Source organism: Phoenix dactylifera, unplaced genomic scaffold, assembly GCF_009389715.1.
Source record: "Phoenix dactylifera cultivar Barhee BC4 unplaced genomic scaffold, palm_55x_up_171113_PBpolish2nd_filt_p 001328F, whole genome shotgun sequence".
Classification (NCBI taxonomy): Eukaryota; Viridiplantae; Streptophyta; class Magnoliopsida; order Arecales; family Arecaceae; genus Phoenix; species Phoenix dactylifera.
Window position 1 is genome coordinate 23,957 of NW_024068658.1, and position 27,565 is coordinate 51,521.

The following is a 27,565-nucleotide window of genomic DNA, read 5'->3' on the forward strand; positions in this document are numbered from 1 at the left end:
GTTGTATTAAATCAAAACCTGAATCCGGACAGGTAGACTAATGGATTCAAAAGACAAAATCCAGCCTTAAATTTTTCAATGACAACTTCGCTCCATAAGTGAAAGTGATAGAATTTTTTTTCAGAAATGTTTTATCAATTTATTTCCATATGTACTCATCACAAATTCGATTTTGCATCGAAAATATTCTTCAATCCTCCGTCTCATTTCCATTCATACGTACTAAATACATTACATATGTAGATTTGGCTGAAATTTCATATGATTCAGTAACCAGGATATACATTTCATCATTGCTAGATTGATCCGTATAGTTCAATGAATAGTGAGTCAATAATAAGATTTTTTTGATAAACAAGAAACTTAAAATTAAGTTGCTCTAGAATGGAAATGAGGGAATGTATACTTGGATTTACTCAGATTCAATTTGAGAGATTTTGTAGATTCATTAATCAGGGCATCTCTTTGAAATAGAACATTAGAGAAAGAAGTTGTTTTTGCGACAGCAATAATTTTTCTTCATGCAAAATATGTTACATATTTAGAAATTACAAACTCAAATGAGTAAGACACTCAAGAAATATGTTACGAAATTAAATTTATGGGTTACAAATTAACTTGGACCTAGGATTATAATGCTGGAGAAACTATATAGCAGTGGATTGTATATAAAAACCATTAAGAGAGGCTTGGTATCTGAAGTCTGGACTCGCCTGCTTTCCCTTACCCTCTTGTTACTTGATTCTTGATTCGCACAGCATCCTTCTCTTTATAAAATACAACCCCCACTTTACTCCGTCTCATCTTTCACTCCTCATCTTCTTGCAACCAATATGGTGGTTGATTCTTCTAGGAGCATTCCCTTTTAGAGAGATAAAAAGAGATGAGGAAACCAAAGGAGTCTATGATCGTCTCTATTTCCTTTGTGCCATACCATCCGTACCTAAAATCCTCGAATGCATACTTTTGGAGTTCAAAATTTATGAAAATATTTAACCATGCAAATATTAAAAAACAAACCTCATAAACATAGTGGAGGTCTTCGAGGAGCATGAGCAATCCCTTTTTTTCATTAAAAAAATCCTAACATCATAACTACTAGTCTTTTATACCAAGGTAACCCATGGGTCATATGATCCTTTATGACATACCCAACTCAAAACACCAAATAGCAACCAATAAAAGATAACATAAATACTTTCTTAACTTGATGCGTTAAGGCCTACAACGCTGTAAGAGAAGCTAATTTTGGAACTTCAGCTTTGCACTGCTCACACAAGCAATGCACTTCTATTTGATCATTATTTAACCAATGTCTATGCTTGATGATAACTTGAAAGTACGTTGAGTGACCTAAAAGGTCTGAGCAACCTGTAACGCCATATTTCTGACCAATAGTTTCTAGTCTACAAAGAAAGAAGGAGGTACCTCAAATTCTTGAGACAAAAGAAACAAAAAGCTAGGATGTGAAACCATTCTGGATCATTGTAATATGAAAATGTATATGAGAATGGAATATTTTAAATGCAGAAACATTAAAAGTTTTGCATTGTAATATTATTGCAATATCATGTTTGATTGCTAAATTTAATTGTTAACTTTAAATAATTTGAAATCAACATGAAGCACAACAAGTGAATTTTTCCCGGAAGGTTTTACCTTTTCCTTTGTTGTTTTTTAGTGGTTAAAGTTATATAATACTGGTATACAAAAGAGAGCCCCTCATGTGGGACTTCTATTGTTTAAGACTTCTACTGTTTCACTGTTAATTATGGCTGCAATATAAGAGCTAAGATAACAGTTAGTGCCCCTTAATGACATTATCATGCTCTTGATTCTTCTTTCTCCAGAAAATAAAAAATATTAGAATTTTTTTGTTAATCATCACTATTATGAATCCCAGGGGAAGGAAGGAAGACCTTGATTCTTGGCAATAGGGTCATTGCAGCAGCCTTTTCCAATCAGGCTTCCGCTGTAAAGAATGGGTCTGGAATAATTTAGTTTTAAACTTTAGAAAAACTCGCTTGGTTCGCAGAAAGAGAAAAAAAAATATGGTCAATCAAAAAATAACAAAATGGCTTATACTTGGTTAGAAGTTCCAAAGAAAAGAAAAAAAAAAGTTATCTTTCTATGAAAATAAGTTTCCTACCACCTATAAAAACTAGAAACTTATGTGAGACATGAGAAACCAACTTTATTGAATCAAGATAAAATTTTGTTTTCGAAAAATGCCCTTAGTTAATGGTTTATATCTTTTTTTTTTCTCTTGTAGTCAATTTATTAAAAATAAAAAATATTTTAGAAAATATATGCACAATCAAATATAAGTTATCTCATACTTTCTATACTATTTTTTCATGGTCAACCAAATATGCTAAAATTATTTTTTAAAATCTAATATAAGTAGATGTTGGCTTTTTATAAAATATATTCTAGTATGATGGAATTCTTCCATGACCCAACAAATCCTGAAGGAGGAGATACGGTGAGAAGCCCAGATGGCCTTAGAACTAGCAAGTCCATTGCCTTGGTTTCAAGAGACTGGGGAAGATTGAGGAATTTGGTGGGTGGAACCAGCAAGTAACCTTCTGGGATTCTTAAGATATGTGATATCTGTATCTCTTAAAACCGAGAGAGAGAGGTTGAAGGGAATCCGTCGGGCACTCTCTCTCCAACAACGCGAAGACAAACCGCGCCAAGACAAAACTTCGGGAATATAGCCGTTGCCAGAGCCGTTTCACGGGCTTGCTTGTTCCTCCTCCTTCAAACTCAAGCCTAAACCCCTGCGTGTTACCCCAAAAAACCCCCAACCCCTATGCTCTCGCTTGATTACTAGAACAACATTGTAGTTCTCCCCACCAACTTCCTAACAACCGAAAAAAGCAATGGCAAGAAAAGTAGAGGCATCCACTTCTTTCTTAGCTCTCCCTTTTGTTCTGTTACTGCTTTCCCTTGCCGCAGGTAAGAACTAGAATATCTAGTCTTTTTTTTCTGGAATTCTTATAGCCTTCTTTTCTCATTCGTATGTCACATTTGCCTGATAAAAAAAAACTTTTGGGTGGCTACCTACTTCTTTCTTCCGACCATATCACCTAATGACAGGGTATTTCATGGTATTCCTACTTGAGTTTTTTTCTTGCATCAATCCAGTTTAGCGTCTTCCATTCTTCCTTCTGGTGATTCTTTAATTTTCTGTTCATACAGATGCTAGCACTCGAAGTGATACTAGGATTCTCTCTTTTACTTTTTCCACTGCTTTCTTATTTCCAGCTCAAAGGGATAAGTTGCATTTTTTATATTTTATTTTGTAGTAATTTCATCACTTTCACATTCAGATTGGGATATGCAAGAAGGTTCTCGATTGAGAAATGATTCTTTGGTCCTGAAATATATCTATAGCGCTTACAAGGAATGTCTTAAATTATTTCGTTTCTTTCCCAAAAGTTCCACTTGCGAGCTCTCTGTTTCTGACCTTAACGACGAGCTCATGCTATATTGAAACTTTCTATTTTACCCGACCGTTATCTAGTTCAAATTAGATAGTGAATTAGTTCCAATTCTTAGTATGTTATTCATTCATGTTAATGTTACTTGGTACCTCGTATCAGCAAAAAGAAATGTAACTTAGTACTTTGGATCTCACAGGGGGAGCTGCTGCATCATCACAGGGAAAGGTAAATCTCCAAATCCTTGCGAGTTAGCAAATTGTTATTCTGAAGGAAGCACTACAAAAGTTTTTCAGTTAGTAAGATGAAAGAAGACATTGATGTGCACTTGATTTTGTTTTGTTGTTGCAGAGAACTTGGTGCGTGGCCAAACCTTCATCCGATGAAGCTACTCTGACTGCAAACTTAAACTATGCCTGCTCTCAGGTGGATTGCAAGGTACTGCAAAAGGGCTATCTTTGTTTTTACCCAGACAACCTCATGTCTCATGCTTCAGTTGCTATGAACCTCTACTACCAAGCCCGAGGCCGGAACTACTGGAACTGCCACTTCAAGAATTCTGGGCTCGTCACAATAACAGACCCAAGTAAGTTTCCAATTCCATGCACTCCAAGTTCACCTCTCCACTCTGGTTCACCTAACTCAGGATTTGATTCTTTTTTTTCTTTCCCTCAATTTCAGTTGCTAATAATTCCAGAATGTGTTTCCCTTGTAGGTTTTGGAAGCTGTAATTATGCATATTATTGACGAAGACGGCAAATTCTCAACTAAATTGAGCTGCAAATTGCTGGATTTTGATTTAGCTGTCTAAACCTTGTTGTTATCTGCAGCATAGTATTTCTTGGATATTCCCAAATGCTTGCCTTAATTTTTGGTGGTTTCTGCATTATGATATCTCTTGGATAGTTGCAAGTATTGCAATTAATCAAAAATTTATGCCCTTGTCTTTCATGCTATCTCTACACATTTTTCTACTTCACAAATGGTGGCTTTTAGTCATGGGAAAGAGGCAAGCAGTAATTTCAAATTTGATTTTGGTTTTTCAGAGCAGTGGAATGGATGATTCTCACATTGGATACTTTTGGACAACAAGGCATCCCCATTCAAAACTTTGAAGTTTAAATCTAAAATTCGAGAACACGCTTCCGTTCTGAACATCAAACTGAGATACAAAGCAATAGTCTACATATGTTCTTCAATGGAGATTGTACTAGATAATGAGGTGCTACCCAAGCCTGTAAATATTTGTTGGAAGATCACGTCCTACATTAAACAATCTCGTAATCCCGCATGCACCGGTGCTGCTTATCTCTCTATAAATATGTGAGATTATTTTTATTTTCCTAAGCAAATTAGAATTGAATTGAATCATGTATATAGATCAATTTGATTATGTCGAAGAAGGGAAAAAGTGGGAACATACATGCAAGTGGGAAATAAAGGTGGGTTCATACCTCAAGACTAAATCTTAGCAAAATCCATACTAATTTTCTTCAGAAATTTTAGAGTCCATACATTGAGACCGAGATCCCTAAGGACCCTAACCAGTGATTAATCCAAAGTTCTCAACACCATCACAGCAGCCATGTCCATTTGCTACTGAAGTTATGGTAAATATATGAAGAACAATCATGTAAGTTAAATTCCTGTTTTATGTGCAGCAGGATCTCTAGTCTGTTTAGCCTAGGTTGCATATGTAGGCCAACAAAGTATGCCAAAGTTCTGACAGGTTTTAAAACATTATTTCAAAACAAACAAGAATATTAGAAAATACGTTAAAAATATGAATAGTTATGGGAAAATCAAAAGAAAGAACAAATTTTTATTAATTTTTTCTTTAGTTTTTATGATATGATTTAATGATAGCCAAGCATAAATGGAGACTCTCTCTTTCTCCAATATTTCCTATATTTAATCCTCTGTATGAAAAAAAATAAATAAATAAATATGAGATATGATCGTACAATAAGGTGATTTTGATAAGATAAGTAAATTCTTCATCTGCTAGGAGACCCAGTTCTGACTTTTCAATTCTAAAGTTCTGGACCAGGCTTCTGTTTCATCTTCCTTGCTGTTTATTTTACTTTCTGACTTTTTGAGCAAGTCCTACACCCGTTATGTGGAAGCTGCCGATTAAAAAAAAAAAAAACGTTCTTATGTTTCCTCAGAACATTTAATCGGCGCTCTAGCTTTCCTAGAAAACTCTCACAAGAAACCTGTTTAGCTTTCCTAGAAAACTCTCACAAGAAACCTGTTTGTCCGCAACCATAGACAGCTAGTGAGGATCTCGGAATGTTGCAATGTTTTGTCTCCCAATAGACTGTCCGAATCCTACAATTATTGGAGCGTGGGGGAGCAGTAGCGATCTCATAATTGAGAGACTACATTGATTCATTACATAACGTGCAACACATCAATTTTCTCCCTGCAACATTAAAAAACAAACGGAGTTTGTTAGCAATAGATGCCCCATTTTTCTACTCAAAATCCTGCAAGTATTTTGTTGCTGCCCACCTGCTCAAAACAAGGTTACATAGCAATCCATGTCTGCAGAAAAAATTAAGAAATCCCTCAACTTTGATTTACTAGACTACCGTGGTAAACCATAGAGGTGAAAATAAAAAATATAATATTCATCTGGATCCATTTCGTACCTAAATTGGTATATAAATAAAAATATAAACATCTGATTAATATCCATATTTGTACCTATATCTGGAAAAAAAAAATATGGATAAACTACTCCGAATATCCAATTATATTTGTAACCCTATGTAATTTTATATAGCACTCATAAATTTTTAATAAAAATATATAATCACATTAATATACTATTAAAAAATATACTATCTATTTAGTAATATTTTTAATTTATGATCATAAAATTTAATTATCTACTTATATCCATTTTTATATCCACATTTTTCGTATCAGATTTGTAACTATATTTTTTTAAAACAAATATGCATATGAATTTTTACATCCAAGTTTTCTTCATTCGTTAAACAAATCAAATATAGATATGAATATACCGACATCCGATCCATATCCAATCCAGTTTCAGCCCTAGTAAACCACCATTTTACAAGACCAGCTGATAAGAAAACTGCTTGGTATATAACAGTCTTCAATGACAAAATCCTCAGATATTCTCGTATAATATGGAGAACACACATCCCTCTTGCTATATAGCTTGGCTGGGCACTGAAGGCTATATGAAAACCCCTACAAAACTTAAAATAGCAAAATCATGCACAGGCCCTGATAGCAATCAGCAACTTACCAAGCTCCATAGCACATCCAACAGTGTTACCTAGATCAATAAAACATTTTACTTTGTTTTCCACATTCAATATGAGGAATGTTAATATCAGCAATATCAAGGTTGCATATACAGTCTCCTCTAATTGACGATGTGACCCCACTTAGCTATCGCCACGTTGGAATAAATGGAACAAAAGTTCCTTGGTAAAATGGAGAAATGACAAAAACCCTGTGATCTCAGGCATGTCTGAATCTAGCACTAATACACCCTTTCATCATTAATAACAAAATTGTCATACTAACCAGAAAGTGGGAGAAAGCAAATGTTGTAGCAGGATCTGCACCTTCTGATGACAGTTGATAGACTGAACATGCTGCTGTCATCATCAAGATCACCTCTTTTACTAAATTAAATCATTACAAACGCTTCTTCTCAAGGGCAGCTGTTGCCTGCTTTTGTCTCCTCTTCCATGCTGGCATTTTGCCTGGGAACGCCCACCTCAACAGCCTCTCCCACCCATAACAGCCCAGAAACATGAGGGCAGCCCATAGCATCAGCTTATCCCTCATGCCATGTGGCAGCGGCTCAAGTTTCAGCCAGTCATTCAGATCCCTAAACAAATCCGAAGTGATCACTGTGAAGAAACCTACTGCAGCAAATAATGCATACCGGAAAGGCTTGTTTTCTGATATACTCTGGTTAAATGGGTGGCCCATGTAGTTCACAGCAAAGGTGGCAACCTGGATCATCATGTTCACCATATAAGACACTGTGTTCACAAGGTTTGGGTGGAAGTCAGAATCTGGTTCGATGCATTCCTCCGGCATGTGCTTCGAGGCTTCATTAACAGCTGAAATTAGAAAGAAGAGGTGTATAGCAAATTGGCCAAGCAGGGAGAGGAGGACATAAGCACAAAAGATGTTGGGATGGGGCCTAGCAGCAGAAAGTGTCTGCAGAGGGCGAGCATGGGAGATGAAAAGGAAGAAAGCGGCAGTAAAGACCCCACTGATGGTAGCCTGGATATCTCCTAGCTTGACACCATCCAGGTACATGACGCTCAAGACATAAGCTGTTGCAAGGCAGTTCAGGCCAAGAATCTTGAACATCTGGAGTGTTGTCACAAGGGTACTCCGACCTTGACGAATGATATCAAGGGTGGGGGCAACTGAGGCATGCTTCGCTGTGAAAGGCGATGCCATAGAGGCATCACCAAGCTTGACAATTGGTGCTGCACGACCGTCACCCTCTTCATTCATCTCATCTAACATCTTTTTCAGCTTCTGACGCTGTTTGTCAGCTGCAGAGAGGTGGCGGTTGTTTGGCGTCCCGACAGAGCTGTTAGGGGGCGCAGCAGAATGTGATGATTCCGTCATGGGCTTGGGCTTCTTCAATTTTCCTGATTTACTTTCAAGTTTGGATGTCTGTGAGGATGAATCTCCTGTTTGAGATGGTGGTACAGCATTCAATAGAGCAATGCCTACATGAGCCTAAACATTTGAAAAAAAAAATTGGTTTAGGTTAGACAAAAATGAGAACTAACTTAAATGCTAATTCACAGTGGTGATATTTTCATGACCCGTTAGTACAACACAAGAAATGCAAAGCAAATCCTGAGCAACACGACCAAAGAAGAGCACAACTTAAAGCAGAAAGCTTGGCCCCGATAGGTTCTTGAGAGATATCACTCGCAGGCCACGAAAGCAATTGTAACTTTAGTAATAAAACCATGGATATAAAAATTATTCCATCAATCAAGCTCCATAATGTGACAAAAAGAAAAGGCAGAAGATTAAATGGTAAAGCCAGCATTAAAAGACTCACTAATAGCAATCCAGGAACCAAGGACATAAAAATGTGGCCACATCCAAATAAAAAAAAATCTATTTGTTGAGGTTCTAATCCTAAAAGCATCCCAAGCGCCCCTGGCAAAAAGAATAAATTGCCTAACTAAATTATAGCAACAAAACCGAGTATATATAACCATGACCTGAAAAAGGAAACAAAGCAATATGATTTCTAACCTAAGTCCTTTATGGACAGTCTCACAAGGCCCAGCCACCACAAAAATTTATTGTTCAGTTCATGATTACTGAATGATAAAAAAGATTAAGGATCATATTCATCTTCCCCATAACTCCTATGTAATTCTATGTATACAAATTTATGATCACAGATATGAATAAGAATTTGTCATTCCAAAGTTTGAGCCAGAGAATGATTTTAAGTTTGAAACTTTAAGGTAGTGGGAAACAAGAGATTTTACCTGCTTCAGTGCCCCAACATCATTGGTTCCATCTCCACACATCAATGTCATCCTACCAACTGTTTTGAAAGTAGTCAAGATAAGTTCTTTCTGTTCAGGAGCAACTCGTGCAAAAACCTGAAAGCACTCAGAGTCATAAAAATCTATACTTTGATAAGTTTGCATGGCAATTACCATATTAATATAAAAATCCTACTAACCTTAATGTAAGGGATGACTTTGAGAACAGCCTCGGTCCGCTGTAGCATCTCAAAGCAGTCTCCACCTATGCAAAGATCATGGGAATCTGACAATTCTTCCACCTCGTTCTCACTGTAGACACAATTAACTTCTAGGTATTATAATTTAAAGATAACCGATGTCATATCTTGGAAAGGTCATAGCTTTGGCTCCAGAAAAACTGGTAATGATTAAACTAAATAAAGAACAGAAACAAGATACTCAAGCAGATGAGAGGAAGACACATAAAACAACACGCACAAAATCAACTATTGGCTACTTGAAAAATATAAGCTATCATACGTGAAACACCACATTTTTAAGGATTCTAGAAGTGTCGACACTTTAGGACACAGCACAATGTGGTTGAACTCTTTCATTTTGAAGTTCCTGCTGAAGTCAGCAAAACGGCTGCCACTTGACACTTTTGAAGTGCCATGTAGAAGACAGTTTCAAGTGCTGCACACTTTGCGTCATTATGTTTTTGGGTATAGAATTATCTTGGTTAACTATCAATTCAAGTATTTTAACATATATTAAGTAATCTTAGATGAACCTAAAATTTTACTTAAATTACTCACTACCATTTTGTTTGTTAGATAGCGTGTATCTCTCTCTCCTTCCCCTCTTCAGTTTATCTTTTATGGGCAAGCATCAAAACTATGGCTTATATGTCTGCACAAATACGCATGTCCCAGTGCCTAGAATTTTCAAGGCTACCATGTCTGCACTTGAGGATACTAGACATCAGGCATTCATGCCAAGGGTTGAGGTAATATTGAATATAAGCAGCTTGCACTGAATACCTATTTACTAACAAGAGTAGAACTTTTACCTGTAGGGAGTTACATCAGTTTCATCAGGTGAAACCCATTCAAAACCTTCACCAGTTTCCTTGCGGGCCAAAATCAATGCAGGCTTTGATATGATATGAACTTGGCTGGCAACATGGCAAGCTGTTAAAGCCTGGTCACCAGTAATCATTACCTAACACGATGACATCTGTTAGGACATGGCATGATGGATAGTTAAAACAAGTACTTCAGAAAGTTCTTAATATTCTCGATTTCTATAAAATCGGTTACCAAAAAGGGAAATGTCATCTTATATCTGCAATGGCCCGCTAATGAGAAACATGTATTTGTTCAAATGACTCACAAAACTCATTAAAACGAAAATATAAAGAACAGAAACACAAAGCTAGTGGAGGGAAAAAGGAAAAATAAAAATAAGCAATTCTTTAACCACAAAGCTATAGCATTGAATCTCAGTTGAGTCAAACCTTTACTAAAATTGCTTTGCAATGTAAAAAAATGTCAATCTTTAAAGATTACTTGATGTTAAGTTTTGATCATATGTTCAACCAAATACAGAATTCTAATGTCTAACATGTAGATCCAGATATGAAAGTAAAGGAACTAAAAACAATATCTATAACTCCATTTTGTCCAACTTCATTTAGGACACTTATTAACTCCATCAACAAATTACCAATTGTAGAGAGTATCCATACCTTAAGTGTATGTTATCTGTTTTAATGGCATAAGCTACAAAAACCTATTGTTAGAAAGCCATAATTATGTTTAAAGTGAATAACCATAACCATCAAGCTTTCCCCAACTATATATTTTTGTCTTTTACATGAATCAATTAGCAAAAATATATTAAAAGAATAAGATTTTGAAAGAAAGATATTTTATCTAAGGTCAGCGGAACCATCCCAAATCGGATGGTTCCGGCCATTTCGAGCCGTACCGGCGGCTCACCGGTATGGTTCCGGCAATAGAAGTAAAATCTATTACTGAAGCCGGATTAGGAGAAGGAAAGAAAGATGGAGCACGGGCGAAAGGCCGACGGAGGGTGGCGGACGCTGGTGAAGGGCCGATGGAGGCCGTGGGAGGCAAGGCCACGGTCGAAACCATGTTTCATTCGAAATAGGAGAACCGGCCGCGGCCTCCGTCGGCGTCCGCCACCCTCCGCCGGCCTCCCTCCCCCTTCTCTCTCTCTCTTTTCCTCTCTCCCGTGGTCTGTGTGTCATCTCCTCCGTCAGTACAGGCCCAGCACGATCGATACCGACTCGTGCTGCCGGAGAACCGGTATGGTATCCGGTACCGGTTCGCCGACTTTAATTTTATTATTATATCCAATGCATAGATAGACCCAAAGAACTTACCAAGTCATGTGATGATCCTTTCAATTCACATAAGACAGAACCAGAGTCAGGTCTGATAGGACAATTGAAAACCTATAAAAGCAAAATAAGCGTCAACCAAAACCTCAAGCAGCTTTTATTTCAATCATCACTGGAAGAACAATTGAATGATGATAAAATATCACAAGAAAAATAAGATACAAATCAAAAGCTTAATTGGGTTCAATTACCGCAAAACCAGCAAAAGTCAAACCACTCTCCACCAAATCTCTATCCAAGCTTCTAGCTTCACTTACCTGTAGTACAAATAAACCTCAAGTCAAAACAATATATCGAGATCTATAAATGATAATAAAGCAAAAAATCTTAAAAACATTTTACATGGATAGAGATTTCACTCTCAATCTATTGATGCATTCTCCCATATATTTATGGAACAAGGGGCCAAACATGAAAAATAAGACTATAGCTAATAAGCCTAATGCTGCCATGAGTATAGCTCCATATTTTGCTTCCCAAATTTCCAAATATTTCCAAATGGCATATATCATCATAGCATTCATTGGTTATCTCGAGATCAATGTCTTCTCCCCAGTATAACACCAAGGATGGATACTGAATATACAGCTGTGCAGTGTGAAAGCCGGCCCATAACTTGGTGAGGAATAAAAGCATGGGAGAATCAAATATATCAGATCATCCCAACATTGTCATAATTCAAAAAGTTCCTCCTTGGTTAAAGCTGAACTTTGGGCAACAAGAAAGATGGGACAGAGTTTCAATAATTTCATCTAAAAATAGCTTAAAATTTCGTCGTATTCCCTTTCATTAAGACTTGCTACCAGAAAGCACTCCAATCTGTAAGCTACTAAACTTCATACCTCCAAAGAGGATCATATATTATTTAGTGAAGAACAACAGACTACAAAATTGACACTACAGCTTCAAGTGGATTCATGGTATATACAACATATATGCACACACACACACACACACACACACACACATATATATATGAATGTATATATATGTAGGTAAGTAAGTATGTATGTATGTATGTATGTATACACTTCTTGCAACATGGCTGACACCTCTTAAGAGGTCCAAAATGTCTTCCATATAATTCCAACCTATTACACTACTAATAATTAAAAAGAAAATCACCACTCTAACTCCATATCAAAACATACTCCATGTTCCAAAGAATATTCACCTTTTGCAAGATATTACAATCACCGCCTAGTTTGTACCCAAGTGCAACAGTACTGGCTGGCAACGATTTGATATATGCGGCTCCCTCTCATGCAATTAGAATGAATGATTAAATATAGAGCACATGAAGGAAAAGATTAATTAATTGATCTTGTCTGATGTGTTTTCAGCTGTTAGCAGTTTTAGATGTAAACTTTTAGTGTTTAACTTTAGGTGTCTAGTTGATAGAGGTTGTGGTTGGTGATTAAGTGGGGGCTTCAGTCTTCTTTAGTCTGAAGCAAGGAAAGAGTCGATGTCATCTAGTGTTGCAGACTCTTCATGTGTAGCTAATTGTCTATCATCATCTTTTATGGTACTTTTTATGGTATTGCATGGACTCGGGCACAAGAATTAGATTCAGACATTATCCTCAAGAATCTGACAAGGTAAGAGGAAAAAAGGTTATACAGGGATACATTAAAATATTTTTAACCAAAATACGTATATATTATATAGAGGAAAATGTTCAAAGATATTATTTGCTCCTATCTTCCAATAGACATGTTTCTCATTCAAACTTACCAATTAGCCCAAAAATTTACAAAAGATGCTACTTGGCAAAGTTAACTTAGTAGCTAAGTTCTCTACCAATCTCTAAAAAGGGAAAGGGAAACTCTGTTTTAACATTATTATAGTGGGTTGAACTCAATTGAAAGAGTCAACCTCTCCACCAGTCTTAAAGCTTAAATCACAAAAATTTGATGCCTCCAAATGTCAAAAGTATATTGAATTCAGAAATATATGTATCCTAGGAGTCGAGTGTGAACGTCCAGGTAACACAGATCACTGAAGGAAAATATAATGATTAATGATGATACGTTATCATATGTTATCACAGGTTATCAGAAGGAGATTGTACAAGTGTTAACGTGCAATTAAGAAGACTTTATTAGAGAAGCACCACTTGTGAAACAGAACAAGTTGTTTATAAGCAGCTCATGTTTGGCTCAACATTTAATTCATTATTGGTTTGTCCGATCAGCAGCCAATCGACAAGATTTTAAACTTGGAAATAAATGAACTGAACATAAGCTGGGCCTAATCATATTTCTCTCAATATATCAAAATGTAAATACATAAACAAGTACACTTATTTTTTTGATTACCTATAGACAAAAAAATAGTTTGATATTTATAATTAGTAATTAATGAATCTATCCAAGTAACTACCACATATATTAGATCTGAATCCAATTGCTCCAATTTTTATTTGCATATAAACATTGGAACAATTAGATTCATAGACCTAATAGCTCAAAAGTGTTATTTGCTTATAAACATCCGGCACTAGATTCAAATCTAATGCCTCATTTTGATGGGAGCAAACTGAAAGGTGCTATAGCACTTTTGGTATCCCAAAGCTGCAGCTGCCACCATCTTTCTCTCCTCTATTTGCATCCCTCCTCTGCCTTAGACATCCAACTCCATTGCCCCCGTCCTACCTCATCCTCATCATTTCATGAAATAAGGCATCTCATCCCTCTTGGTCATCTCTCTCTTAGCCTTTGGACTTCTGCCTCTCCATCGCATCAATCTAGGCACCAAGGGCAATCAAAACATCATAAGTCTCTTCCTGCTAACTCCATTAATCTCAACATCATCTGGAGATTCAGATCTAAGGTCTGGTTTGAGACTTGAAAGATAAGAGATAGGAGATGGAGGGATTGGTTTGCCTCTGTAAGCATATTAGGCTTGGGTTTTTCTCTGTAATCACTAGGAAAACATCCACACTTAACAATGTCAAGCCAATGTGAGTGGAGCACGAGAAAACGAGTCAACCTTGACCCACTCTTTCTAACTCAACTTAAGCTCAAGCTAACCATCTTTACACCTCTAGTGGAAAAATAAAAGATATACCATCATCAACATTAATGCTTACATGACAAGCCCCTTGATGTAGATCTAAAACCGTGCCATGATACATCATAGGAATGAAGAGCTGAGATTAAAAGATTGCAATCTATGTTTGACAACTTGATAAGACTAACTACTGTAGCAAACTGTTCAAAGCATTGTTCACACTATAGTACCTGGAAAAACAAAGTGTATTTTAGGGGGATAATTTTGGAATTATCAAGTAGAGTTGAGTTAAGGTTTTTCTTTACATACACACACACAAACACACATATAGTCACAAGTGGTGTACAGGTTTTATGTTTTCATGACTAAATAAAGATGAAGTTTTCTTGGGGTGAAAAATCACTTTTCCAATTTAACCCCTGTGTGAGGCATTGATATAGCCTGAGAACAATCCCTAGGTGTGATTCCTAGGTTTCAGAGAGCCCGGTATCATCTTTTATCTTTCCTTTCAGCATCTTTACACCTCTAGTGGAAAATAAAAGGTATGCTAGCATCAACATTAATGATTATGTGACAAGACCCTTGATGAACATCCAAAACCATGTCATGATGCATCATAGGGCAGGATTTTTATTAGACTTAATTTTACCCATAAATTTTCTATATTTTCCGGTTGTTTTTAACTTTAGTGGATTACTTTGGAATGAAGGGTTGAGATTGAAAGATTGCAATCTTTATTTGATTGCTTGATAAGGCTGATTATTGAAGTGATACCATCCATGCATTGTCTGCACTATAGTAACCTTAAAACCTAAGTGTTTTTTAGTGGGGATAATTTTGGAATTATGAAGTAGATTCAAGTTAAGGTTTTTCTATATATATAGTCCCAAGTGGTGATGGGCTTTATGTTTTCATGATTGAATAAAGAAGAAGTTTTCTAGCAAAAATCACTATTGCAATTCAATCCCTGTGTGAGGCATGGATCTGACATGAGAACAATCCCTAGGTGTCATTCATAGGTTTCAGAGAGTCCAATATCATATTTTTATCTTTCCTTTCATTCTTTTCTTTTCATAATAATTTGTATTTTACTTTATTTTTTTATTTATTTCTTTCGTTTCTTGTTCAGTTTTCCTTATTCTCTTCCTAGTAATGGTTCCTATTTGTTTTCTCTTGATATCACCAATTCTTTTCCTACAAAAAAATTCACCTTTCTAGTTTATTTAATATGAAAGCAAAAAAATGGATCTGGTTTTTGAAGAAACAGCAAGCGATTAGATCTATTCCTAAGCACACTATCCCGAGTGTCGCAACGTGGGCTGTCCTATTCCATGGAAATCCAAAGAAAGCTCCATCCCTTAGGATTTGAAATTTTGAATCCTTGTATTCAGCTCTACAATGAAGAATCTAAAAAGAAGAGAAATGAGCAATAGGACATCAAATCAACATTGATAAATGCATTTAAGATTGCTTCGGGTGACAATGTGGCTTTAGAAAGATGGTGATACATCTACTGTAGACTCATATTCCGGTGAAGAAAGTAGCATGGTATTGTGACTGAGACTAAGGATTGCCTATTTTTTCTTGTGTTTTCTAGTTCAAGATGGTTTTCCTAACGCGGAATTCAAGTATTCAGGCCCCTAACAAAAGCAGCAAATTTTAAAAACATGTTGAGAGCAAAGGATATAATATTTTTCTTAAGCTAGTGCCACCAATGAATCTTCACTAAAAACTGTTATGAAAACTAAAACTATTATGAAAACTAAATCCCGTTCTTCGATCAAAGGTTTGCTACATATGTATCAAATATGACAAAAATACCATTTGATTGTTATCAAGCTAGCCATGGCTCCATGCTACCAGACATATTTAAGTTAGAGACTATTCAAGTTTTCCCCTGAACAAGATTTTATGGGTAGAATGAACTAAAAATCTACCATTACAATGCAAAAGACCTTAAGCCACCCATGCATGAGTCCTCTATACAGCAAACCCCTCTTTATGATACACACTCCACTCAGTCCAATTCTCTAAGAAAAAAAAAAGAGAAGAACATGAAGCAAAAATAATAGTGTATTTGTCAATATTTATATTTTTTTGAATGGACAACTCAAATTAGATGGGATCAAGGTTCGCAATCTCGGTAGCCGACCCGTATGGGTACCATCTTGGTACATCGTCAATATGCATAATAAGAGGTCGATTCAATATGCTGAAATTCAGTATGCCCCCCATACAACATACCGGTTCGTTTCCAGTATGATACACCTGGTAAAAGGTCCGTTGTACCGACCGTACCGATGTACCGGTGGGCACCGGTACCAGTACGTACCAGTACTATACCGAAACGAACCGGTACCGTACCGGTTCGGCTGGTTCGGGCCAAAAGCCAAAAAAAATTTGAGATCGGTATGAGCCGGCCGGTATGGGCCGGTACGGATTATGAATAGTCGGAACCGAAAAATATAGTTGTACCGTACCGGTTCCGTTCGGTACGGATACGTACCGGTCCGTACCGGTACGTACAGGTCCGTACCGATCGGTACGGCAGACCATGGCTGGTATGCACTGGTATGGATCGGTACAGCACGCCATGGATGGGATCTTAGCCATCCATCCTTTCTATGTGCAAAACATGTGTTTCAACACTAGTTTGAAATAGTTCAAATATTCTTTGGACTGGACCCTGCGATACCCTGTTTTAACCTGGTCGACTCAACTTGGTCACGCCAAGTCGACTCAGGTTGATGGGCAGGAATTGGCCCAGCTAGCCGAGATCCTTCCTGCGAGGAAGGGCAGGACCGCGCGACTTCACCGAAGCCCCGCCCCCTTTTCCGGTGGATTCCCTCCACTAGCATTGATTCTCCTCGGCATTTTTGGAAGATAGGCAAGAGGAGATCGCAAAATCTCTGATCTTCTCTCTCTATTTCTTTCCTTCCCCAGCTTCCATGACCACCACAAATCCCTTCCTCTCCCTCTCTTCTCCTCTTCTTCCCCCTCTATCTTTCTCCCTGCCTCTTCCTCTCCACTTCGAGCTCACTCTGTCCCATCTCCGCTGGATTTGTGGTCGCAACACCTCACTGAAGCAAGGTGTAGCTGATTTGTACAATTGAACCCTGTAATTTTTGGGCAAACAGAGACAAGTGACCCCGACAAGGACATTACTAATTTTTGATTACTAATCAATTTCAATCTATATGAAAAATGAAAATATAAAGTATATTGACATAATTGGTTCTACATTTCCTTAAAAATTTAGTATCAAGGATATGATTGTGAAATGATTCATATTTTTATAGCATTATCTCATGGATGCTTATACATGAATGATTTCTAAATTATGAAAAGTGCATTTTACTCCAAAGGTGATATATATAGCCTAATTATAAATTATGAACTTTTATAAAAATAGCTGATTTATTGTAAATAATTTTCAAGATGGTTTTTAAAGACTATTTATGGATTACGACTCTATAAAGCCATTTAGTATCTTATTCATGTACAATCTAAGAAAATACAAATATGACTTAAGAAGATACGATTTAAGAAACAAGATTACAAGCTCTCAGATAGCTATGTACAACCCAACCAGCGGGTATAATAGTTAACATACGGCCCTCGCCAATAGGTATAATAGTTGGCATATGGCCTTGCCAGCAGGTATAATAGTTGGCATATGGCCTTGCCAGCGAGTATAATAGTTAGTATACAGTCCTGTCAGCAGGTATAATAGTTGCCAAACTATGATACCAGTCAATTACGATCCTATTACGGGTATAAGGTGATTTTAGCATTTAGTCTGAGAGTATTATTTTTGTACTATGACAATAGCTATTTATGCAATTTGCATGATTTGTGCATATGCAATGGTATGATAGGTTTGATGACATGATTTATTATGCGGTTATTATGAAATGCTCTAATTACATGGCCAAATGGTTTACTAAATTATGACTATATTTAAGTTATATACTTGGAACTGTATTTATGAATCTGCATGGGAAACCTTCCCTTCCCCAGATCTCGACGGAGGGAAGGTTTCCCCTCCCCCGAACCCCCTCCCCTTCCAAGGGTTAGGGATATCAGGGGAAGGGTGGAATGGAAATTGTAATTCTTTCTACTTCTCCGATCGTGAATATCTGAATAGGACGAACCGGCCCACCAAAGCAGGATTTCGGGCAGTAGTGGGGTTTTTTTACTTATGCATACATGATCAGATTTTCATGTCATGGCTTATTCTGTTATTATGTTTATGAAATGTCTTATTTTGCAGCAAAAGTTATTTTCTAAATAATGAATTAAATCATGTAAAACTTATACTTGAGCTGGTAAGATAGTGTTTGGTTGCTTACTGAGATGTGAAGCTCACTCTTCTCTCCATTCTTTTTTTTAGACAAATAAAGCTGCTAGGAGCTAGGAGGGATAAGCTAAGTGGAGGTCGAGATAATAAGCTTTAAAGCATAATAGCAGGATACTAATAAATCTAGTTTATGACTATGAAATTATGGGTTATGTTGCGTTGAATATTTAAATGCTGCATTTAGACGCTCTGTACCCGCACCACTCTATTTAATAAATGAAAAAGACGTTTGACCACTTTTATTATTGTATAAATTTTTTTTATACAGATTTTGTTTTATGGAATTCATGTTATTGTGGGCGACATCCCATGGTAGCATGGCCATCTCATGTTCCGAATTTGGGGCATGATGGACCCTATTGTTTAATGCCTAAAAAAAGTATCTTCAGTTTATTGTACAACTAACATATACATATATATCCGTCATCAAGACTTTAAGGTCCAAACGCATTCCAAGCCTCCGGAAACAAAATGAAAATTTAATTCCAATTTTAGCTCTATTGGAAATGCATATCCTTTCGAGGATACCAAAAGTGGTTTGCTGTAGCATAATATCATGCACATAGAGTTAAAATCTATTCAAGTCCACAAGGAAGAATGAACTCTACTGATTGGTTTGATTTGCAAATAAACAAACATCAAGGATGATTATTAGTTGCAAGATTTGCAGCCATTTCCTTATTTCAACCAATGGCAAAGATTTTAAGAAGACTAGTCTTTCGTTTTTATATGTAAGACATCTCTTGAACTCCTATTTTATATAGTCCCAATCTCTTGTGACATGCAACAAAAGCTTGTATGATAGGAAAGTTCTCTGATGAATTCTGTTGAGTTTATACCCCTATCTAATTGCAGGCTTTGGTCAATTTATGTTTAATTTTTCAAGTAAGACATCTCTCGCTTTCACATTTTGCGGATTCCCAATCTCTTGTGACATGCAGGGAAAGCTTGTATTGTAGGACAGTTCTCCAATGAAACTATATTTAGTTTATTGCCCTATGTAATTGCAGTCTTTGGTCAACTTGTGCTTTAATTTCCTTGTTTCGAGAAAACTCCCCTTAACACAACTTATCAAAAAAGAAAGGGAATCAGAAATGGCACCTGCCGACCTTAAAGGGAAGAAGAGGAGAAATAACCAATGTAATAAATCGTGGTGCACCAATCTCATTCAGATGCATAGAACCTTTCTAAACAAGCATTATATACAGTTCAACATTCAATAACTTCAGAGTTAGAAGAAAATCTAGTTTACATGTCTACAGGAATCTAAATTAACAAAGCCACAAGCTATCTTACAGCCATCTCCGGAAGGGGTTTGTATGCAAGTGCCAGCACCCGAGATCCTTGCCTTGTATATTTCTTGTATGTCTCCACATATGTTGGAGGCATTTCAATCAACCTGTCCTGAATAGTTTCAGGTGCCCCCTGCCATTATAAAACAAGCCATGTTATATCGAGTATAATGAGAAATCAACCACAGACAAACTGTACCTAAATCATCACTACATACTTTTTTAACCAAAAATGATTCCTTCCCTGAATGAAGCAATACATCACATACAGAGGAGTGACAAATTAGGAAGAAGCAAGAAAACAAGGACTTGATAAAAGTTAATTTCAGAAGCACTGTCAATTTATGTAACTGAATAATCAGCCAAAAGAAATCCCAGAATTGAATACTGCCATTACCATGCAAGAAAAACTTTCAGGCAATGTTTAGCAAAACCAAAGTATTAGGATTATTATAGACGTTTTAGTAAATTATTCTAATGAGTACTGATAAATGCATGAGTGGCTTTGGCTATCAAATAGCAATAATCAGGAGAAACAACATTACTAAGACAAAAGTGCAGATAATTGTGCTTGAGGCAATCAGCATGAAAAATTACTGGAAATATAACAACTTCTAGTTGAGACATAACTGCTAACTTTCTACTATGGTACAAACTCTAGCAACATAAGCAAACTGATGCCAAAGAAGAAAAAGAAAAGGAGTATGTTTTGGCACCACCAACCTTCACATATGCAAGAAATTGTTCCTGAACACGAACGACAACAGCCATTCTTTTTAAGTGAGATGCAAAATGGTGTCTCTTTACAATCTGCACGGCATGACCGCCTGACCTGAATTCAAGTGAAATCACGAAATCAAAAACAGAAGAACAAAATTATAGGCATAACACAAATCATAGATGCTCAAACAAGAAGATGAAGACATCATCTTTCACTTCTACAGAGATGAATAAATCTCAAAGGTTGATATTCAAATCAGCTGAAATGGCAGGTTTCAATAAAATGCAAAACCTCCTAGTAGAATATCATTTCAATAAAGTAATATAACTGATGATATGATAGCCTAAACCATCTCTCATAATATTCTACACATACACCACCATGACTATATATGAATCTACTTCTGAGGACAACAAATTTACTTTATAGAACGTAGGAAATATTAAGGAGAAGGTGCAAGTGCAGGGAAGAGGATAATTTAAAAGTTCTTGAAGTAAGGAAGCATTTAAGAAGTGGGTGCCTGTTTGAGTTTCAGGGGAGTTTCCGAAGCAGAAACACTACCCTAAGTAGCAGGTTCCTGCAACTACGGATATAACCACAACCAAAGAATATTATAGCTATTCTGACAAGTTAGAACAGTCACAAGCAAGCTAAAATAGTATGCCCATCAGGCTAAAATAACTGCTCAAACCTTCTAGTCTGGATAAAACACCAGTTAATACAAATATATAATTAGTTATACTGGAAAAAATGTATTTTTTATTATTTGAACCTATTGCATTAAGATGTAATTTCCTACCACCGACCCACATAGATCAACTTGTAACGTGAGAATATTTGAAGCATTTCTAGAGTTAAAAAACTCAAATGATTATCTAGTTGGACCACATGAGTGTCCGATTGAACCAATTTGGGATAGAATAGACATGGTTGTGGCTTAATATCAGCTCCAGTCCGAAAACTGATGATTCTAACAAAGGATTTAGCCATTGCAATGAAAACCAAGAAAGGGTTGATAAAGCTGATAACAAACAAAATTGTTTGTCCTGTCAAGAATAATTAGTTACAAGTTTTTCTGGTTCTTATATATAAAAAGCTATCTGTACAAAATGATGCAACTTACCTTTTGGGCATTGCCTTCTCATCAGATGTGTATATCCAGTCTATTCCTTTAAGTGCTGCCCTTTCAAGGGGATCGCCAACCTAAATTCCAACGATAAATTCTATAATGTTCTGCATTGATGATTGGCTAGTTTATAGCATCATCTATTATCACAAAGACTTCGGCTTCTAACAATATCATACCAGTTTATTGTCTACAAATACCAAGGCATGGCAGGCTGCCAGAACTTCAACTGTGCTTGCAGGCAATTTAGTCGTGTCTGACTCTAAATTTGTATTGTCAGCCAAACCAGCAACACCTTGAAACTCCTGAAAAGCAAGCCAGATATCTCCAGGTTAAGAATAATTACAAGAAATAAATTAGCTCACAAGTTAACAGGCATACCATGTCATCAGATGTAAGAGTTCCTGTCTTGTCAAAGCAACATATGTCAACCTGCAACCAGCTAAGTTGGTTAAAAGTATTGATAACTAAGAACTTATAATACCTGCAAGAGATCACTAAAATCTTCACCTTCCCAGCAAAGGGTATTCTGAATGGCTCTGTGCAGAAAATTCCACGGCGTGCTAATGCAATTAAAGATGTGTTGACAGCTATGGATAGCTCCATTGGTAGTTCAGGGGGTATCACAGAAGTGATAATTAATGAACAACTCAAGAAAAGTTTGTATTTGCTCCTTGTTGGATCCTCTAATCCCTAACAGCAGAAATTCCATTTGCTAGAGGTAATGCTAATGAAGTATCATAATTCTAGTGCAAGCAACAGTAGTACTGGAAACCAGAAATTTGCATCCATGATACAAGACTAACGGGTAAATGAACGCCTCTTGTACCTTTTTGAGCACATAGCCTGCAGCAATAATGGCAAAGAAAACTAGGAAAAGAATGAAGAAGCCACTCTCCCAGCTATTTGCAGTCACCTGAAACACCAATTAACAAAAAGTATTATTAAACATGTATGCTCCACTTTCCAATGATCAGTACTTGACTAGAGACCAGAAGTTACCCTTTCAGTGGAAAATAGAATTGTTCGCATTAATTTGCCTTGACTTGTCTCAAATCCCGTCCGCAGTACAACAGCCAAGCATCCCCCATCAGGTGTTTTCAGATTAAATGACTACATGTCCCATATAAATTTAGTAATTAGATATACATTATAGCCATAAAAACAATTAAACAAAATGACAGCATTTTAATAATCAAAGAAAAGTGAACAATGCATTGCAGCCATATCTGAAATACCTTATCTGGAGTATGCTGCAATATCTTTGTTCCACCAAACAGAATATGACTTTTGTCTCGTTTAATAGACAATTTATCATCAAAACCTTCACCCGCAATTGAAACCTAGAGAAACAAATTGCAATGTAAAAGAATAAACAGAAAGAAATGAAGCAACAGCAAAATGTTGCTTACACAGACAAAGAAAAACCATTTCATTTCCAATAATAAAAAAATATATATTATGTATGAGGAATACTTTGGAACTCAGCCAAAAAATACATGGTTTTCCCAGATATCTAGGCAAACTGAGTTCCAGGTTGGATGTGAATCTTTGAAACAGCTAACAAATAAATGTAGGCCAATCAGATAAAAAACAAAAGAAGGAAGAACCACCTTCCACTGAGGAGTAGACTCGCCTGTGAGAATGGCTTCATTAACAATTGCACTTCCAGCTAATAACAGCATATCACCTGGTACAGCTTTCTCCTCCCCACTCTGACCAGAGGAGCGACCGACGGAGACAACATCTCCAGGAAGGAGGTCTGTACCAGATAGCTTAACCCACCTGAAACCAGAAGCATTCGATATAACTAGCTTGCTAATGCCTAATTTGTACACCAAAAAAATATTTAAAATAAACAAAGACATACTTCCCACAACGATGCACCATCAGAGTCTGGCCATCAACTCTTACACGCCTAAGTTCCGTTAGAGTCTTCAACCTACTCTTGGCCATTGTTGACTCAAAAAGAAATAGCATAAAAAGTGTGAACAAACTGTAGTACCAATATTCATCCAAACACCAAAGGCCCACACAGAAAACCTGCACATAAAAAGCACACAAACTCAGAACAAAGGCTATAGCGATCTTCATAGCTTATAGAAGTCCCAGCATTAAGACAATAGAATGCTTAATAGGACTACAAACCTGAAACACAAAAAACGGCTCCGTGCAATTCTCTTTCATCAACTTTTGAAACGTGGGTTGTGGATACTCAAACCTACACATTAATTGAAGACAGTAGACATTAGCTTACCATTGAATTTTTTTGTATAATGATTATAGTTGAGCACATTGAGAAACTAATATGAGAGATATTTTCAGCCCAAAGTCCTTTGTGCTTTGACAGAAGTAACAGAGATGAAACTCCAAATAATTCATAACTAGGCAGGTAGAGAAAAAAATAATGAACCAAAACAACTGCAGAGAGCCGATGTAAATTGGGTTTCTATTAGAACAGCATGTTATTTAGATTCACTAAGAACAGAGTCAGCAAGATTCACATAAAAGACTTTCCATGTATGTGCAGATAGAAGTGAGGATACTTCACGAAGGTAATTACCAGCACCAGAAATAGATTGTCCATAGAACATCATTTCAAAGCATGCACTTCATTTAAGAAGCGGAGGCACTAATATTAGCTATTACTTTTCATGAGCTTATTTACCACAAAAAGGATAATAGAAAATTTTCGCATGCAAATAAACCAGAGCTACATGGATAAGTGTACTTAACAGCAAAAAAAGGGGAAAAAACAAAAAACAAAACAAAGAAGAAAAAGAAGAAGGAGAATTTCCTAAGGCCTAGTTCCTCAGCACCCTACAGGTCTCTGCAACACTATTGGTACCAGCAAAGTCTCAGAAATTAATTGACTCGAATCTCCAGGTGTCACTACATATGCGGATAATATTACCATGAGCCTTCAAGACTAACATATAATCAGAACTCTGGATATCAGTTTACAAGAATTTCTTGAAAAAGGTGGTGGGCAGAAGGTAGAAGTTAAGCATTTTTGTCATGATTGGTGGCACAGATATCAATTTAATTTAAGATTTTTTGAGAAACTGAAAGACAAATTAATGCTGTGGATAATTGTAGTTAAGCTTATAGATTGAGAAACAGTTTTTCAAGACATTTAAGCCATCGACGATGTCCAAATATGTTCATAATGATCTTGCACATAGCAGGGTTATCTGAACCTGAACTATTTTTGTGCCAAAAGCAGTGTGACGACTCTTAAATGATTGAGAATTTCACTTGTACTTAGATATTATTACATGTCAGGTATATAATTTATGCTGTGCAAAGCGATAATAAAGCTATTATGAGCCCTTAAATTATTTATGTACCAAAAATTCATTTTAGTTCTCACTGAATTTCAATTATGGATGAGAACTACCATCTTTCATATAACACACCTGCAAAGATCTGACAGTAAAAACAGTGTTTGATTCATCTAAAACTCTAGATGAAGTAAAATTTTACAGCACCAGCTTGTGGCAAGTTTTGATTGGGTAACATTAAGACACTATTAGATCCAGCACGTATCAAAGAAAAGGGGCACAGGTATCCAAAGCAGAGTGCCATGTAAGCATCATGTACCAACAAGAGGGTTCTGGATAGCCATCTATTGCTGCCTTTAGCTACCAGCAGGTTGAAGCAGCCTAAAAATTGGAATCAAGGTCCGCCGTACCGGATCCGGTAGGCGTACTGGTTGCCTACCGGACCGGTACGAGCCGGTTCGTACCGTGCCCCGGGCGGTACGAACCGGGAAGCTCTTCCCCGCCGGAGCCGGGGAAGAAGAAGAGAACCAGAGAAAGCGCGGGGAAGAGAGGGAGGGAGCCCACCTTCGGCCGCCATCGGAGGGGCGTCGGAGGCCGGTGGGGGGTGGCGGAGCCCGGCGGGGGGTGGGGGAACCCGCAGGGGCGCGGCGGAGACCGAGGCCGCGTCCACTGTTTCGAAAGAAACAGGGAACGCGGCCGCGGTTTTTAATTTGGGAATTTTTAAGTGAAGTCGGCAAACCGCCGGGCTCCGCCGCCTCCCACCGGCCTCGGACGCCCCTCCGCGGCTCTCCGATAGCGGCCGAAGGTGGTCTCCCTCCCTCTCTTCCACGCGCTCTCTCTTTTTCTCCTCGTCTTCTTCGTCTCTGGCACGGAACCGGCCTGTACCGGTTTCCACGGCTCCGGCGTACCGGTAGCTGGCCGGACCGGTTTGTACCGGCCGGTACAGGCCGGCTCGGCATACGCTGATTCGAATCATCTAATCATGTCACATGCACCAAAATAAGACTTCTAATATATCTAAGCAGTTTGATACAAGAATGTTATACTTGAAAGTTGGAAAAAGTGGCCAAGAAGCTTAAAATCAAGCCTTCCATATAATATAGCAAATTAATAGTGCACATGCGGTGGGTTGTAGTTGTTGCCTGATTCAAATGTGGCATTAGCTGGTAGAAGTCAACCTATGTTGTGATAAATCATTCCCTCCTCTAAGCTGTGGTACGATAAAATAGTGAATTAGTTTCATGCAAGGTTTTAAATACCGTGGGATAGAGTTGTCCCAGTTTTCCTGTGTAAAGTGACAACATGCATCCCGACACTCAAGACGGTGGATGTTCCATCCCCTCCCAATTAATTTCTCAACTTATCCTGTCCTAACACTAGGGATGGTGACATGCCCCATTATTCCGTGGGTACTTAAATATTGGTTTATCAACTCCTTTTTCTTGAAAAAAGTAACTCTCAGATGAAAGCTGCTTATTCCGTCACTGTCATTGCACAAAACAAAATGGCTATATCACAACTAAGTCCATTTGTTTCATTAGTAGGCACAAGTAGGTTAGGAAGGTATCAGCCCTCAATCCTTAATTCATACCAACTTCTTATGTCAAAAGCTTAATTTGCCTAACGAGACTCTAGCCACCTAGCAGGGCTTGCTGTTAGTAGGACCAGAACCGGCTATGGTGGTTTTAGTTCTTGATTAGACAAGATGTTTGGAGAGAAAAAAGGAAGCCATTGCTCAACAGAAAAAACTGCTAGCAAGATAAGTTATAGGTCATTTTTTAGATGTTCTATTCATTTTTGCATGTGGATTTCAACATGTACAACAAGTCCAACCAAAAAAATTAAGAAAATAGTAATGGAGGTTAATTGCATCAGAAGACACAATGTAAGTTATGAGTAAAAAATGACGCCAGCCCGTAGAAAAGCCTCTAACAAAACTAATATAATAGTTATCAAAAATATAGTGATTGCTCCTATTTGATATCAGCTAGTTATGTAATTGACATTTCCCTGGATGAAGAATGGAAGGTGGTTGCATTTTGTTGACTAAAAGCATATTTTCCCCTTTTTGTGTTTGCCACATATTCAGGTGATAGGATGATACATAGAGAAACATACACATTTCGCCCCCACTTGTTAGTGGCGGCAGCAACTTTAGCTTCCGATCCATGGCCAGTATTCCTGAGATAATAACCAAATGATTCTTTTGTAGGGTAAGTGAGTTTGCAAAATGTTTCCTTTTCAGTTGAAAAGATGAAGCGTTGCTTTCTGAAATCAAAATATATTTCATCACTATTCCCAGTTGAAGATGCTGATGATCCCTCCACCTGCGTAACTCAGAAACGATTCCATCAGGCATTGTCAAGAATTTTTATAACTGAAATTA

The 27,565-nt window shown here is 37.2% G+C and overlaps 2 protein-coding genes across 3 annotated transcripts in view; one reads left to right on the top strand and one right to left on the bottom strand.

The window, feature by feature from the left end:
- The first annotated feature begins 2,441 nt into the window (after window positions 1–2,441).
- LOC120108425 (glucan endo-1,3-beta-D-glucosidase-like) lies at window positions 2,442–4,397 on the top strand. Its single transcript, XM_039122031.1, has 4 exons — window positions 2,442–2,961; window positions 3,646–3,674; window positions 3,798–4,032; window positions 4,162–4,397. The coding sequence occupies exons 1-4, from the start codon at window positions 2,886–2,888 to the stop codon at window positions 4,191–4,193; spliced, it is 372 nt and encodes a 123-aa protein (XP_038977959.1). The 5' UTR covers window positions 2,442–2,885; the 3' UTR covers window positions 4,194–4,397.
- A 2,363-nt stretch (window positions 4,398–6,760) lies between these two features.
- The window catches only part of LOC103724002 (probable manganese-transporting ATPase PDR2), a 28,293-nt gene continuing 7,488 nt past the window's right edge, over window positions 6,761–27,565 (bottom strand). For both annotated transcript variants that reach the window (XM_039122028.1, XM_039122027.1), the window contains exons 4-22: window positions 27,298–27,506; window positions 24,044–24,116; window positions 23,766–23,938; window positions 23,509–23,680; window positions 23,134–23,238; window positions 22,898–23,008; window positions 22,725–22,811; window positions 22,406–22,588; window positions 22,277–22,327; window positions 22,075–22,200; window positions 21,893–21,972; window positions 20,772–20,880; window positions 20,053–20,181; window positions 11,576–11,641; window positions 11,367–11,438; window positions 10,029–10,180; window positions 9,175–9,286; window positions 8,975–9,091; window positions 6,761–8,198 (exon numbers count right to left, since the gene is read on the bottom strand). In XM_039122028.1, the coding sequence (XP_038977956.1) occupies window positions 7,128–8,198; window positions 8,975–9,091; window positions 9,175–9,286; window positions 10,029–10,180; window positions 11,367–11,438; window positions 11,576–11,641; window positions 20,053–20,181; window positions 20,772–20,880; window positions 21,893–21,972; window positions 22,075–22,200; window positions 22,277–22,327; window positions 22,406–22,588; window positions 22,725–22,811; window positions 22,898–23,008; window positions 23,134–23,238; window positions 23,509–23,680; window positions 23,766–23,938; window positions 24,044–24,116; window positions 27,298–27,506 (3,198 nt within the window). In that variant the 3' untranslated portion in view covers window positions 6,761–7,127. The remainder of the gene's footprint in view (window positions 8,199–8,974; window positions 9,092–9,174; window positions 9,287–10,028; window positions 10,181–11,366; window positions 11,439–11,575; window positions 11,642–20,052; window positions 20,182–20,771; window positions 20,881–21,892; window positions 21,973–22,074; window positions 22,201–22,276; window positions 22,328–22,405; window positions 22,589–22,724; window positions 22,812–22,897; window positions 23,009–23,133; window positions 23,239–23,508; window positions 23,681–23,765; window positions 23,939–24,043; window positions 24,117–27,297; window positions 27,507–27,565) is intronic.